This window comes from Eurosta solidaginis, chromosome 1 (genome assembly GCF_040869045.1).
Source record: "Eurosta solidaginis isolate ZX-2024a chromosome 1, ASM4086904v1, whole genome shotgun sequence".
Lineage (NCBI taxonomy): Eukaryota > Metazoa > Arthropoda > Insecta > Diptera > Tephritidae > Eurosta > Eurosta solidaginis.
This window is the reverse complement of record NC_090319.1, coordinates 83,114,056-83,128,533: the sequence shown is the minus strand read 5'-3', so window position 1 is coordinate 83,128,533 and position 14,478 is coordinate 83,114,056. Positions and strand designations below refer to the sequence as shown.

Below are 14,478 nucleotides of genomic sequence, written 5' to 3'. Positions count from 1 at the left end.
GCGACAGAAACAAACAAAAGCTATAAGCAACGTCAAAACACTGTTAAGTTCGAAAACAAAAAAATTTATTTCGAAAACTTTTTAATGACGTCCAAGATTTAGGCACATCCATTTTTTTGTCTTTTTAATCCACATATGCAGGCAGTTCTTATTAATAACTTTGAAAATACCTAAAATTTTTAAATCAAAAACTGTAAAATAAAACTTCAAAAACTTTCGAAACGAGTCGTCACAGAATTTGTTTGTTTCAGTGTTTAAAATTACCTACCAATCTCGGGAAAGTAAGAAAAATCTACAGGCATGTTTAAATGGTTTGAACAAATGAAAACAACTTCAGATTCCAAGAAAGTTTTATTTCGAAAATTTTTCGAAGCCATGATTCTATACCATTGGTCCTTATTTCGATAAAACGGACACACTTAAGATCGGTAATTTAAAAAATAGTCCATATTTCAAAAAAAATGTACTTCGAAAAAATATTGAAATGTAAGTTACTTAAACAATCTCGAAATCCGATTTTTTCTAACATTTTGATATTGGATGCCAAGAGCGATTTTAGCTATATTTTAAAGCATTGCTTAATAAAACTGTTTCGTTCGAAAAAAATGTAACTAGAAATACTTTGATCGGCAATTTCAAAAATAGTCAAAATTTCGAACTTCGAAGAATTTTTGAAATGTGAATTACTTCAAAAAAATTTGGAAATCCAATTTTTACTGGTATATTGATATTGGATACCAAAAGCGATAAAAACAAAGAAATATAAAAGAAAATGTTCAGTTTGAATAAATAGTATGAGGGAGAAGAAATTAATAAGGAAGAAAAATATAGACAAATAGAGAGAACAGGAGAGAGAAAGAGGAAAAAAGTGGAGAAAGGAGAGATACATAAACGCTAATAGTGAGAAAGTGAAAGAGAGAGAGGAATAAATATAGGAGTGCGGTAAAGGACGAAGTAGATTGTGCGATATAGTAAGGAAAAGTGAAGGCAGTGTAGGGGAATTAAGTGATACAGATAGGGATACTTCGAAAGATAATAAAGAGCTGTGGGCATATAAGAAGAGAAGAGAGACAGAAGAGGTGAAAGAAATGGACGAAATAGATGAAAAGAGAGGCAAACACAATACAAAACTGCACTCCAGCTTAAAAGAATTTCTAGGTTGCACTTAAAACTTCCAACAGGGTATAAATTAATCAGTATTGTCCAAAATGCTGACTTATTCACCTTTATTTATCTTTGTTTTAATTGTAATCGTAAACATATTTCACTTGTCACATTACCAAAGTGCCAATATGTCTGATAAGGTTTGGCAATTTGTTTTGCGATAAAAACCGAAAGCCAAACCGCACGTTTTGCTAAAATGGAAGAGTTGATATAGTAAAATTTGGTTAAATGAAGTATTGCTAATTAAACAAATTGACTTAATCTGGCAAAATGGTTTGTCGGCCTTTGAAAGCTTTAGCATATTTCGCTTATCAGGAAATTTTGTAGCATTTGCTGTGGAAATACCCAACGTTTACATTAGATTTTCTGACTTAACGCATAAACTTAGTATCTTTGCAATGAAATATGCAATCAGTCTATTGTTAGATTGGCTTAATGGGATGTGAGATACCTAAGTCAACCTTGAACGAAAATTTTTTGTTTTCTTATCAAGATTTTCGTAGATGGCACAAAGCTTATGGCTAAGGCTTTTAAACTTTTAACAAAAAAACAAATTAAGAGAAATTTTATCTTCTTATGTGAACAAATCCATAAAGTGCCCGCTATATATATATTGTGGCGAATATTACCATCACTAATGCTGTAAGTAAATAATCACAACACAAAAACATTAAAGCAAGCCACACTTGTGTACGTAAACTCATCAATCATCACCAAGGCGACGAGAAGTACATGCACACACATAACCCGCAGCTCGTAGTGAAGAGATATCTCACACACACACATGTAATCATCAGCCGAAGTTCTTACTCACACATACACACGCTTATAACTAAATTACCAATCAGAAGATACAACAGTTCTAGAAGGTGAAACGTCTAGACCTTTGGAGAAATATGCGGACGAGGCAACACGCTATTGGTTGTGAAATATAATTGTGAAGTACTACTCCCAAAGTAATCTAAATAAAGACTAGTTTGCAATACTGAATATTCGAGTGATTTATTCAACAGTTTAGCGATTCGAACGTTAGCAGAAGGTAAATAAATATCAGAAATCCCCAGAATTCGTTACAATATTGTAACGAATTTAGGGAAATTCCGCTTATTTGTAACCTTCTGCTTACGTTCGTATCCCTAAACTGTTGAATAAAACACTCCCATATTATGTATTACAAAATTTTATTTATTAGACTACATTGAAAGTACTTCGCAATTAAACTTCACATCGCAACTGATAGCGTGCTTAAATCAAATTGTTTAGTCATGCCTCAGCTTGTGCTAATTTTATACTCTTCGGTTTCCTCGTTCACCTATTTCTCCTAAGGTCTAGTAATTTCGTGAACTAGATACTATTTTTACCAGCTATACACATGTATATTTGTAATTTGTATCCATATGCGTGTGTATATGTGAGTACTGCTTTGGCTGATGATGACGTGCGTTTGTGAGTATCTCTCTGTTGCCGTGTATGTATGTGTGTACATGATGATTGATTTGTTTATATACATACTGCTTAGTATCGGCTTAGCGATGGTAGTATCGCTTAGTGTTCCTAATATTCGTCACAATATATAGAGTAGAGTTGGCCTTGAAGATATTACTAGGCATACAAATACTGGTAGTCATCGATGACTTCCCCTTTCCACGGATCAGTATGCCTACTTAGTGGGAAGTTCACGGAGAGTTCTTATTCTCTGAAAGGTAAAAACTATTGTGTGAATGCAGCATTATTGTTTTCCGAATGTTTATCCAATCTATTAAGAGAAAACAAATTACGAAGCCAGTATTCAAATTATTCAAATAAACTCGGGCGAGATTTTCGCAAAATCAAAACATAAAACAACAAAAATAAATACGCTAACAACATCATAAACGCCATGAAAACATTGTAAAATAAAAAATAGATAATGTCAACTAAGCTGTTAATTAGCTCGATTTACTCAGCCGTAACTATTTTGAGCGGTTCAGCTATTATAAACAAATGTTATAGAATCAACCAGAGAAGCAAATGCTTGAGCGGCTTAGCAAAGTGTTCCACGGCTGACTGGCTAATATAGTTTGCTTTTGTTAATATAAATATACAAAATTATGAAAAAAATTGCAGTTCCGAAATAAAGGGGGTTTCAAATTCAAAATTTGTTTTATAAGTTATACAATTATTTATTTCACCCTGATAAAAACATTAGCCCAGACAATTGCAAAACAGTGCGCGGCGTCTACGTAGATGTCATAGAGAACAAACCAGGTTGTGTGTCTGTCATTTGTGATGTCGGTTGGCATCAAAGGCGCATTAAGTAAGTGTATTTTGCCGATTAAGAAGTGAACGCACCGGTCGGTGAGCAGTAGTCTTGGCGATAGGGCATAAGGAAGAATTCCTTTGAACACCACGAGCCTGAACCTGGACACCAGTCGCTAAACCGTATACGTCCAAGGCCATTCTGGAAAAATCGTACCGAAACCTTTGGCCTACTCACCAAGCATTGGAAGGTAGTTAAAGTAACCAAGATCAGGGAAAAGCTGTGTTACGTGAATATTGCCATTAACGCTGTATCGATCGCTGGTACCGAGACCTTTCGTGAAGTATTAAGCTACTGTTTCTACACCATCACTCAGCGGATCCAGAAAGAGAACCAGTAATGGAGGATCCGGCGTTGGATGAACTGGAATAAGAAATAAATGTAAGGCACGATAACCTCCGAAGAAATTTTAGGACGAGCTTCTCTACCAGTTTGCGTCGTGCTTATTTTAATTTGGCAGGTCGGAACATACATATTTTATGCCGACTCCAGGCGGCGACTGCAAGACAAATGAGTTTTCACAAAGAAGATTTTGATGGCAGAAATATACTCGGAGTGCTTGCCAAATCACTACCGACAGGCGACCGCGCTTAGAAAAACTTTCTGCTAACTGAAAAAACTTGTCTCTAAAATTTTGATGTTGCTTTGCCCGGTAGTGAACCCAGGATTTTCGGTGTATCAAACGGAGCACGCTACCACCACACAACGGTGGCCGCCGGATGAACCGGAAGTGAACCCGCAAAATCCCCAACCTCAGGCGTTGCGTACGGGAAATCTGAAAACGTCTTAAGCGGACAGAACGATACTGCCTCCACCACATCCTGGGTGCCTGCTCGCGTGAGGAAAGGAAGAGCCGGTCATTTGTTGGATATCATACCGCAAGCGACTTTGCGAGTATGGAGCTATGTAGCTAATTGTTCGACTCGAAAATGGAGGAAACAGCTCATATCATTACAGTCATAGTTGTTACCAAAGGCGTAGAGACAGTCGAAATGGACGAAAGCTCAGGTACTGAGTAGGAATCGCCACGGTGGAACTTTAAAGCCGTGCAAAGATTAAAGATACCTCCTGCTAACTTTAACCATTTCATGTTTTCAGATATTCTCTACAACTTTTTTCTATAGGCTTGCACTTAAGTTTCATTAGATAAAAGGCTGAAGTGCTGCATAGAGTGATAAAATTTTATAAAAATCAAACCTGTTTTAACAATAATGTGAAGTTTGCATTATTTTTTTGTCAAACGTACATTTCTTAGATGTCAATACAACATTACTATTTTTTCTGCGTGGTCTTCACAATGTAGTTGGGGGTTTTATGCTTCGATATTGAAAAAATGCTTATGGACCCGATTAATGTTCCCTTGTTTCATAATTGTCACCCCATTTAACAGTAACAAATAAATACGTCAAGCCTCTTGGAATTCATTGGACGTGATCGCTTGGTATATTGACTTGGTTATATCTACCCTATTGTGGCGAATATTAGCATTACTATGCTGTTACTAAATAATCACAATAACAGCAAGCAGCCACAATTACGTATGTACAAGGCAACGAAGAATATTCCACAAACATAACCAACAGCTTGAAGCAGAGAGCTAAAATCAGAAGTCCTTACTCACGCATATATACGCATATGGCTAGAAGAAAAGCATAAACTACAGATATACATGTATATACATAGCTAAATAACCAAGCAAGAAATACAACTGTTCTAGAAGGCAAGTGCGTGAAACGTACCGAGAGTATAAAAGCAACGCAAGCTGAGGAATCAGTTAAACAGTTTGATTTAAACACGCTATTAGTGACGTATAATTGTGAAGTACTACTCCCAAAGTAGTCTAATAAAGACCATTTTGCAATACTAAATATTGGAGTTATTTATTCGACAGTTCAGCGATTCGACCGTTAGCAGAAAGTGTATAATTATCAGGAATTTTCGAAAATTCGTTACACTACTTTAGCTGTGAATAGCTGATTCCGAACTGCAAGCACATTCAAAGTTTATTGAACTAAGTTAAAAACAAATTTTCTTACGTCGAAGCTCAATCGGTGCTGTCATCTTTTTAAACGGCCGTTGTGAATGAATTTTATTATTAAAATTTAAGTAACTTCCCGATAAGCTACAAGCTCGAAACGCGGAATATAGTTCAGAACCCAATGACAATGCAATAATAAAAAAATCGCCGCTAGCTGGCGCAAGGATCGAGATATTCAAAAATATCGTATTTGTGGTCGATTAGGCCAATATTTGGAACAAATATTACATACAGTCAGCTAGAAGTGACATCAAAATATTTTGGAGTTCCAGGAGGGACAAGCATACGTGGCGCAGAGTCGAGTAAAGTCTTTGGAAGGATTATGTATTGAGGACTTAGATTGTAACAAATTGTCAGGAAAGAGTCCTTGTAATAATGAGTAACTAAATGAACTAAATAGAACGAGAAATAATAGGCAATTAAATAAAGACTAAAACCTCGAAAAAAAAAATAATAATAAAAAAAATTTAAGTTAGAAAATAATTAGGTAGGTCCTAGGTACTAGTCATCGCACTCCTCATCAATCTAGGGAGTTGAACAGACAATTAAATAAAAGCTTTGGACGCGTAAATTTCTATTAGTAGTCTTATGTACAACGATCTGAACCTCACATTTTTTAGACGCGCCCAACTCTTTGATTTAATTGTCTGATCAATGCCCTATATTGATGAGGAGTGTGATGACTATTACCTAGGACCTACCTAATTATTTTCTAGCTTTTAGTATTATTATTACTTCATGTAAGTATTGTTTTCAATAAAACCGTTTAACTTAAAAATTCTTTTAATTATTTTATTTAAAATGCATTCGAAGGCTTTAGAATGCAGAAGTGTGTGCTAAGGATAAATACTATGAATCACGTAACCTGTGTTCGACTGGCGCAAACTTTTGTTTTTTGATATATGATCGAAAACAGCTCACTCAGAAATGTATTTATCGCATTAATGCTATGAATCGCAACCTTGATTAGGGAGTCTGTTCCGTGCCTTATCTCGTATGGTAGCAGGGAGGAAAAAGCTTTGATTTTTGTCTTGGAAATACTGGTCGAAAGCATTCCAATGAAAATTAGCTTTTATGTGTTGTATTACGTGTCGAACTTTCCATTGATAAAATACGTGAAGTGTGATACGATTTCGAAGTAACAAGATTGTATTCGCCGTTCTGCTTTCGGAAAATTGAGGTTTACAAGTCTCTCCCTCCTCCGATTTTGTTGTTGTTGTTGTAGCGATAAGGACACTCCCCGAAGGCCTTGGGGAGTGTTATCGATGTTGATGGCCATTTGCCGGTTGCAGATCCGGTACGTTCCGGTACCAAGCCCGACCATCTCGGGAACGATTTCTTATGACCACATGCGACCTTCTAGGCCATACCGCCCTCCCACCCCCAGATCCATGAGGAGTAAACAGGATTCGCCACGAATAGGTGAGGTTGACAATTGGGTTGGAGAAGCTATATATTGCGCTAGGAACACCTTGAAAGGGTTGCTCTACACAACCCCTTGAATCTATTTGCTATTTTAGTCGCCTCTTACGACAGGCACACCTACCGCGGGTATATTATAACCCCCTAACCCGCAGAGCTTTGTTCCCGCTTTCAGCTGTCAGCTAGCAACGAATTTCGGAATTTAATTCAGAATATTCCGCGGAATTCACCGTTATCTCATGCGAATAAAGTTTGGGGTTGCCCTCGAAAAAGTTATCCCAAGTCTTCCGCCTTTGTTCGTTCGTCCGCAAGCTCATCAGTATAAAACGATGCAAACAAAAAAAAAAAAAAAAAATTAAAAACAAGTAAGAAGGTTAAGTTCGGGTGTAACCCAACATTACATACTCAGTTGAGAGCTATGGTGACAACATAAGGGAAAATAACCATGTAGGAAAATGAACCGAGGGAAACCCTGGAATGTGTTTGTATGACATGTGTATCAAATGAAGGGCATTAAAGAGTATTTTATAAGAAAGTGGGCCATAGTTCTATAGGTGGACGCCATTTAGGGATATATCCATAAAGGTGGATCAGGGTTGACTCTAAAATTTTTTGTAGGATATGGGTATCAAATGAAAGGTGGGTTTTAAAAGGGAGTGGTGGTAGTTGTATAGGTGGTCGCCTTTTCGAAATATCGGCATAAAGGTGGACCAGGGGTGACTATAGAATGCGTTTGTACGATATAGGTATCAAATGAAAGGTGTTAATGAGTATTTTAAAAGGGAATAATCCTTAGTTCCATAGGTGGACGCCGTTTCGAGATATCGCAATAAAGGTGGACCAGGGGTGACCCTAGTATTTGTTTGTACAATATGGGCATCAAAAGAAAGGTGTTAATGAGTATTTTAACAGGGAGTGATGCTTAGTTCCATAGGTGGACGCCGTTTCGAGATATCGCCATAAAGGTGGACCAGGTGTGACCCTAGAATTTGTTTGTACGATATGGGTATCAAATTAAAGGTATTAATAAGGGTTTTAAAAGGGAGTGGTGGTAGTTGTATAGGTGGTCGCCGTTTCGAGATATCGCCATAAAGGTGGACCAGGGGTGACTCTAGAATGCGTTTGTGCAATATGGGTATCAAACGAAAGGTGTTAATGAGTATTTTAAAAGGGAGTGGACCTTAGTTCTATAGTTGGACGCCTTTTCGAGGTATCGCAATAAAGGTGGACCAGGGGTGACTCTAGACTTTGTTTGTACGATATGGGTATCAAATGAAAGGTGTTAGTGAGTATTTTTAAAAGGAAGTGGGCCTTCGTTCTATAGGTGTTCGCCTTTTCGAGATATCGCCATAAAGGTGGACCAGGGGTGACTTTAGAATATGTTTGTAAGATACGGGTATCAAATGAAAGGTGTTAATGAGTATTTTAAAAGGGCGTGGGGCTTAGTTCTATAGGTGGACGCCTTTTCGAGATATCGCCATAAAGGTGGACCAGGGGTGACTCTAGAATGTGTTTGTACGATATGGGTCTCAAATTAAAGGTATTAATGAGAGTTTTAAAAGGGAGTGGTGGTAGTTGTATATGTGTAGGCGTTTTCCAGATATCTACCAAAATGTGGACCAGGGTGACCTAGAACATCATCTGTTGGATACCGCTAATTTATTTATATATGTAATACCTGCCAAGATTTCAAGGGTTTTTTATTTCGCCCTGCAGAACTTTTTCATTTTCTTCTACTTAATATGGTAGGTATCACAACCATTTTACAAAGTTTTTTCTAAAGTTATATTTCGCGTCAATAAACCAATCCAATTACCATGTTTCATCCCTTTTTCGTATTTGGTACAGAATTATGGTATTTTTTTCATTTTTGTAATTTTCGATATCGAAAAAGTGGGCGTGGTCATAGTCGGATTTCGGCCGTTTTTTACACCAATACAAAGTGAGTTCAGATAAGTACGTGAACTGAGTTTAGTAAAGATATATCGATTTTTGCTCAAGTTATCGTGGTAACGGCCATGCGGAAGGACAGACGGACGACTGTGTATAAAAACTGGGCGTGGCATTAACCGATTTCGCCCATTTTCACAGAAAACAGTTAACGTCATAAGATCTATGCCCCTACCAAATTTCAAAAGGATTGGTTAATTTTTGTTCGACTTATGGCGTTAAAAATATCCTAGACAAATTAAATGAAAAAGGGCGGAGCCACGCCCATTTTGAAATTTTCTTTTATAAAAGTTGAATGTTGACATAATTTACTTATATACTGCAAAGATATTAAATTTTTTGTTAAAATTTTACTTAAAAAAAAAAAATTTTTTTAGTAGGCGTGGTCCTTCTCCGATTTTGCTAATTTTTATTAAGCTTACATATAGTAATAAGAGTAACGTTCCTGCCAAATTTCATCACGATATCTTCAACGACTGCCAAATTACAGCTTGCAAAAGTTTTAAATTACCTTCTTTTAAAAGTGGGCGGTGCCACGCCCATTGTCCAAAATTTTACTAATTTTCTATTCTGCGTCATAAGTTCAACTCACCTACCAAGTTTCAACGCTTTATCTGTCTTTGGTAATGAATTATTGCACATTTTCGGTTTTTCGAAATTTTCGATATCGAAAAAGTGGGCGTGGTTATACTCCGATATCGTTCATTTTAAACAGCAATCTGAGATGAGTGCTCAGGAACCTACATACCAAATTTCATCAAGATACCTCAAAATTTACTCAAGTTATCGTGTTAACGGACGGACGGACGGACGGACATGGCTCAATCAAATTTTTTTTCGATACTGATGATTTTGATATATGGAAGTCTATATCTATCTCGATTTCTTTATACCTGTACAACCAACCGTTATGCAATCAAACTTAATATACTCTGTGAGCTCTGCTCAACTGAGTATAAAAATTAAAAATGATTATTATAATAAGTTTGAAATTTAAATAGGAACAACGCTGCAAAAAAACAGCAAAGGTCAATTTTATATGACATACCGAGCAAAATGATGAGTTTTTTTACAAATGCGAAAACAACAATGCCACTAAAATTTGTATATAATTTGCAATATAATGACTTTTATTATTTTTCGTGGAAAAAGTAGCGAAACAAAAACAAAATATCAGCATATTAATAGACTAATAATGTAATATTATTAAATATTTTTGTTTTGATTTAGCAAACTCAATAAATATGTAGATCGGGGAGAAAATCACAAGCAAAATTTTGCACGCAACAGTGAGATCAGTCTAAACGCGAAGCTCAACGAATACGGTGCAAAATTGTTTCAAAGCTTATATTAGAATATTTAATGAAATATATTTTTAAAAAGTGTATATATATTTCTACTGCGGTAAACAAAAAATGAACTTGAAACACGGTTTTCTTATCGCGCTAATCGCGCTTTGTCTGAACGCGCCCTTTGTTGTGCGCTGTGAAGATGATGAGATCAGCGCAGACGAAACGTCAGCTGAAGACACAAGTGAAATGGAAGTCAATCTACAAAGTATAGACGAGGATGATAATAAGGCACCACCACAATCAACCACGACGACTACAACACGCATACAAAACAGCGTAGAAACAACGAATGCATACGAACAGCCACGCCCACAACTGCAATACATTAAAACACTAACCGATCGTTGTCTCGATCGTTACTGCTACAATTTCAATTATAATCGTTTAGATGAGGTCGCCTTTTTTGACATACCACCCGAGGTGCGTATCAATAGCAATGATGATACATACGATATAGTGAATGCGTATAACTATGAAGCGCTCGTATTCGAAAATTCAACATTCGCACATTTTCCGCTACATCTCTTCTATTCAGCGACCATACAAGAATTGGATATGCGTAATTGTTCGATAGAACTTGTGACATGGGAATGTTTTTTGATGGCACAAAATTTACGTGTACTCTTACTCTCGGATAATCGTTTGCGCACGATTGATGAATCAACTTTTAAATTTGCTAGTGATTTGCAATATCTCTTTCTTGATGCGAATCTCATAGAGCAATTGCATGCTAAAAGTTTTGCAGGACTTAACGATTTACGTTATTTAGATTTGAGTGATAATCGTTTAACGCAACTGCCGAGAAGTTTGTTTGAACAGCTGAACGCCCTACAAGAATTACATTTAAACAACAATCGTTTGCGTATACTCAACGATCAACTCTTTCTGAATAATTTGAATTTAAAAATTCTCAAATTGGGCGCAAATCGTCTACAACATATTGATCAGAAGATTTTGCGTCGTCAAACGCAGCTCATCATTTTGGATCTGGTCGGTAATGTGGAGTTGCGTACGCTTGTTCTAATGCTAACTAAGTTACATAACTTGATCGCTTCGAGCTGTGCGCTCACGCGTGTCAATATTTACGGTTATGTGCGTAATGTTGATCTCAGTTATAATCATATACTTGAGCTCTATTTTGCACAACCGGAAGATTTAGAGACCTTGAATTTACGTAATAATTCTCTGCAACAAATTGCTTCATTGACTCGCGCTTCAAAATTGGAAATGCTTGATTTAGGCGATAATCCTGCCCTGCACACGCTGCCTTCGCCATGGCAAGTTAACTCACTGAAACGTTTGGATCTTGGTAATACTGGCTTGCGAGCATTACCTATAGAGGCAATAGCAGAACAAACTCAACTTATATTTCTTAATGTTTCTTATAATAAGTTGCGCGAAATTCATCCAGAAAATTTTAAGTATTTGGAACACTTAAGTCATTTCGATATACGCGGCAATGATTGGAATTGTTATAATTTGATTATTCTTATGGATATGCTGCTTAAGCCATTCACAATTGCTTATGGTTATGATCGCATGGATCCCGAATTCCCGGGTGAATACATTAATGATATTGCGTGCATGTACCGTTTGGAAGATGATAGCGACAGTGGGGAATCGAGCTCAAATCAACAATTTGAAGTGACGAGTGCGAATGGATTTGAGAAACCTGCGCAATTGCAAGCGTCCTCGGATAGTGAATACGATTCGCTGCGTCGTGAACTCAAAGCTATTGTGAATATTTACGAGCAGAAGTTCGATCATGCCTATCAAATGATCGACGGTTTGAATAGACGTTTGCAGGCTTTTGAGCGCTTGAATGCTTCGCTTATGCAACATGTCACTATAACTGTTTAAATTTGGAATATTTATATATTTAAAAAAATAAAAAATAATAATTTGGTATAATTTTTCGAAACGTATATACTAAAATTAGTGATCAAAATTAAACGAGTAAACAAAAATTAGTTGAAAAAAACTTTTAAATAGATTTCATCTTTCAAGGAGTTTCAGCGCAATCTATAGCTTCTACAACCCCGGGAATGGTGTTTATGTAACAGACAGACCTCTTGGGACCCAAACTCCACACACAAGAAAGGAGTTGAGTGACTTAGAAGGTTCAATGTAGTCACACCGAATCGGTATCGATATGGTCGGGCCAGTGCCTTAATGGTTATATTTTTCGGAGCGTACTATCAACAACGTACCCCTATCTACCTTATTTTTAAAAATTGTCTACTATTTAGCACGTCGGTAGGTATGTCTTTAGACTGCATCTAGATTGCGCCACTATGATTAAATCCATATAGTTATTAGAAAGTATGAACGTCACCTGTCCAAATTTCATGTCATTTTGTTTATTTGTTTACAAGTCACAACGATTACTCAAGAACTTGTTCTTGGTATGCTGAATTTAAAAGCGGTCGGGGAGACACCAATGATGCACCACGTTCTTGTCGTCCAAATAAGACAGTTACTTTATTCGAAATAATCGTAAAATGAAATGTAGTGAGATTGCTGACATCGTAAAGATAGATAAAAAGAGCGTGTGCGTCATATTTTTCACGAATTCTTGGGTACGAGAAAGTGACTATGTACGTAGCAAATACTACGCCACAATATCTATTCCGCATTTAACGCCCACCCTAATATTATATGTACCTACTGCATATTCCTGGCCCACCGCGCAAACACAATGCCTGCTGATATCCATGCACACATACCGACATACATATACATACATATCCAAAGTTTGGTAAAAATACGGCGGAACCATCTAGCTACAGGCCCATTTGCCTGCTCGACTCCGCCGGTAAGGTTCTTGAGCGAGTCCTCTATAATCGACTCGAAAAAGAAATTGAAGATGTGGGTGGTATTTCCGATAACCAGTTTGGGTTTAGGAAAGGAAGATCCACCATCCAAGTTGTGAACATGGCGAAGGAAGTGGCCCAAGAAGCCATAAGTGGCACCCGATGGCTCGAAGGCTCTAAGGAATATTTCCTCATCGTTACTTTAGATGTAAAAAATGCCTTCAACACTGCCAATTGGGCAAAAATTCTAGACACGCTGGAGCAGATAGGCATATCCCTTTACCTGCGTAGGATCATACGCAGCTACTTTGAAGGTAGAGTGCTGGAATATGAAACGGCTGCTGGAGTAGAAAAGCTTCACGTCACAGGCGGTGTTCCTCAAGGCTCCGTGTTCGGTCCACTGCTTTGGAATATTATGTACGACGGAGTATTTCGACTCAAGGTACCCAATGGGGTGAAAATTATCGGCTTCGCGGACGATATCGCATTGGTAATCACCGCCAAGCACCTAGGCGAAATATGCGCCAAATCTAATACAAGCATAGCGATGGTTCAATCGTGGCTTACGAAAAATGGACTGCAGCTGGCGGAACAAAAAACAGAGGCTGTACTCATATCAAGTAGGAAAAGGGTGGAGCAGGTCACTATAAGAATCTGCCGCCATGACATCGACACGCTGCCTGCAATAAAATACTTGGGGGTTGTGATAGACAGGAGGTTGTCATTCAAATCCCACTTAGAGTATGCCAATGGAAAGGTAGCAAAAACCGTAGCAGCATTATCTAGGATAATGATAAATGCAAGAGGACCAAAGCAACGACGGCGTCAACTTCTGGCTGGCGTTGTAAAAAGCCAAATACTTTACGGGGCTCCTGTTTGGCATCAGGCCACGGAGTATAAATCATACTTCCGCGGGGTAAAGTCGACTTACCGCCTGTGTGCACTACGCGTCTGTAGCGCCTTTAAAACTGTCTCTGACGACGCAGCACTAATCATCGCAGGAATGTGTCCTATAGACATATTAGCAAAAGAAGCAGCGACGATTTATCGGGATCAAAGCTCAAGTAACGGAGCACGAGAGCGAAGCGTGCAGAACTGGCAGCTCAGGTGGAATGCCTCAACAAATGGTCGTTGGACACACCGATGTATCCCAGATATTAATATATGGATATCTAGAAAGCACGGCGAGGTGGATTTCTACCTCACACAGTTTCTGAGTGGTCACGGATGCTTTAAGGAATATTTGCACCGATTCAATCACGAGCCTAACAACATATGCGATCACTGCGGCGGCGATACAGTAGAAGATGTTTACCATGTATTTTTCGAGTGTCCTAGGTTCTATAGCTCGAGATGCAAACTGTGCAGAATATTTGGAGAGGATTACACTCCTGAAACAATTGTTGGATGCATGCTACAAAGCAAGGTAAAATGGTCAGC

The 14,478-nt window shown here is 37.7% G+C and overlaps 2 protein-coding genes across 6 annotated transcripts in view; one reads left to right on the top strand and one right to left on the bottom strand.

Moving 5' to 3' along the window:
• The window catches only part of SNF4Agamma (SNF4/AMP-activated protein kinase gamma subunit), a 591,124-nt gene that overhangs the window by 482,192 nt on the left and 94,454 nt on the right, over nt 1–14,478 (bottom strand). The gene's annotated exons all lie outside the window — the stretch shown is intronic.
• cDIP (Common Dpr-interacting protein) lies at nt 10,158–12,195 on the top strand. Its single transcript, XM_067781474.1, has one exon. It carries the CDS (start codon nt 10,289–10,291, stop codon nt 12,083–12,085), a length of 1,797 nt encoding a protein of 598 aa, XP_067637575.1. The 5' UTR covers nt 10,158–10,288; the 3' UTR covers nt 12,086–12,195.